At 52.6% G+C, this 1,670-nt stretch overlaps 1 protein-coding gene across 1 annotated transcript; it reads left to right on the plus strand.

Moving 5' to 3' along the window:
* Positions 1 to 215: 215 nt before the first annotated feature.
* FOIG_16778 (uncharacterized protein) lies at positions 216 to 1,311 on the plus strand (the record flags this gene model as incomplete). Its single annotated transcript, XM_031218256.1, has 2 exons — positions 216 to 921; positions 976 to 1,311. The coding sequence occupies exons 1-2, from the start codon at positions 286 to 288 to the stop codon at positions 1,309 to 1,311; spliced, it is 972 nt and encodes a 323-aa protein (XP_031052030.1). The 5' UTR covers positions 216 to 285.
* Between the last annotated feature and the right edge of the window lie 359 nt (positions 1,312 to 1,670).

The following is a 1,670-nucleotide window of genomic DNA, read 5'->3' on the forward strand; positions in this document are numbered from 1 at the left end:
TGTTGAAGTAAAAGGGTTGATTGTTGTTATTGTTAGTTCTAAGTTACATATGTCTGAGAGGAGCACAGCTCCTTATATAGTATCTATATCCTAGCCACCAGCAGATCGGACCACCTTAGCCATACTGTCTCAACACCCGAATCCTCGTGCCTCAGCGGAGAGACATATTTCCGTTCCCGCCTCCGCTAAAATCGTATCGCGTCATTCAGTCGCGTGTGCCAAAGAATTAAATCATCATTGCAACAACACTCATTCTCATTCTACACTTTCTGCGATGCGCGGGCAATGGCCGACATGACGCCGATAACAAAGTCTCTACATAGACTGTGCGTCGAGAACCCGCGATTCCTAGTTCAACCTTTATTCTGGACTTCCGAGCACCTCCAAGTGCTTCGCTGCCATTTCCAGCACCTCGACTCAACCGCCCTCCCTCCCTCCCTCCCACCATCACCACCGCTCTCGCCCAGCAGCGACACCAAGCCAGATGACACAGAGCATTACATGAAACAGCTTCTCAACGGTCGATTCGCCTCTGCCAAGTTCGCCGGCTTTGCCTTGCTGATCCAACCTCATGGCGTGATTGACGGCAACGCTCGACCCTACTTCTTCTACAACAAGCTCAGAGCCGATACGCCAGAATGTAAAACCTTCAAGATAGACAACGCACACAATCTCCAGCAGCGGCCGATTGTCGGCCACTTTCTGTACGAGAATCTCGTCGAGCAGCGACGACGGGTCCTCAAGCCTAAGCGTCACCCCGTGAAGGGCGCCTCCAATGTTCCTGGTGAGAGAATCTACCAGCGCCAATTGCGAAACTTGACTCCTGCGTTATGGTTTGAGGACCCATACTTGGTCTGCATTCTGCTGTCTCTGGCTCAACTACAGTGGCGCCGTCGAAAGACGATGCCAGAAGCCTTCTTCGTACGCCAAACCACATTCTCTTGTTCGTTGTCCCACTGACAGTCAATTCTGCAGGTCCGATTGCTAGTAACAAACGCCTCCGACCAAATGAACGCACATGTCTTCCGCGCCAATATCCCCTCCAAACTCCTCCACGCACTCGACAACCCACTCGACGATATTGATGGCCTCGTCTGGCCAGCGATACAGCACGTCCAGGTCCCATTCAAACCACACGATAGCTTCTCGGAACGGGTGGCGGGACAATTACTCGCTGGTCTAAAGACCCGCGCTCTCGAAGAGTCGCCGCGTGGAGAGAAGCGCAAGCGTAATGAGATGGATGCCGTAGGGGAAGAGAAGAGCGTCAAGAGCTGGGATGCGACTGTTCAGCCTGGTGCGGTGCCTGGCTGATGGTTCTGTCGCGTCCAGTGCAATTGCAATCAAGAGCTGGATTTGGTGATCCTGTCGCGGTCCAACAAGTCCCCAACAGGAATATAACCGTCGATGTGGCGTACGAAGCATGATACAGCCCCACCGAAACGGAATCGGGGCTTTTCCTACGCCGTAGAGCGACAAATATAATATGTGCATAGTAGCAGTAAGTTCAGCGGTGCAGAGATCGCAGACGTGCCTTGACTGACCGAGCAGCAGACATATACAATGCATCCTTCCACATCACCGCTCAACCCGCATAACTATTTGTAGTCATTCACGTCAGAGTTTCCGCCATCTCATGCCATGCGCGTGGATGTAGGCCATCGGTAGCGTCT

This window comes from Fusarium odoratissimum (assembly GCF_000260195.1).
Source record: "Fusarium odoratissimum NRRL 54006 unplaced genomic scaffold supercont1.168, whole genome shotgun sequence".
Lineage (NCBI taxonomy): Eukaryota > Fungi > Ascomycota > Sordariomycetes > Hypocreales > Nectriaceae > Fusarium > Fusarium odoratissimum.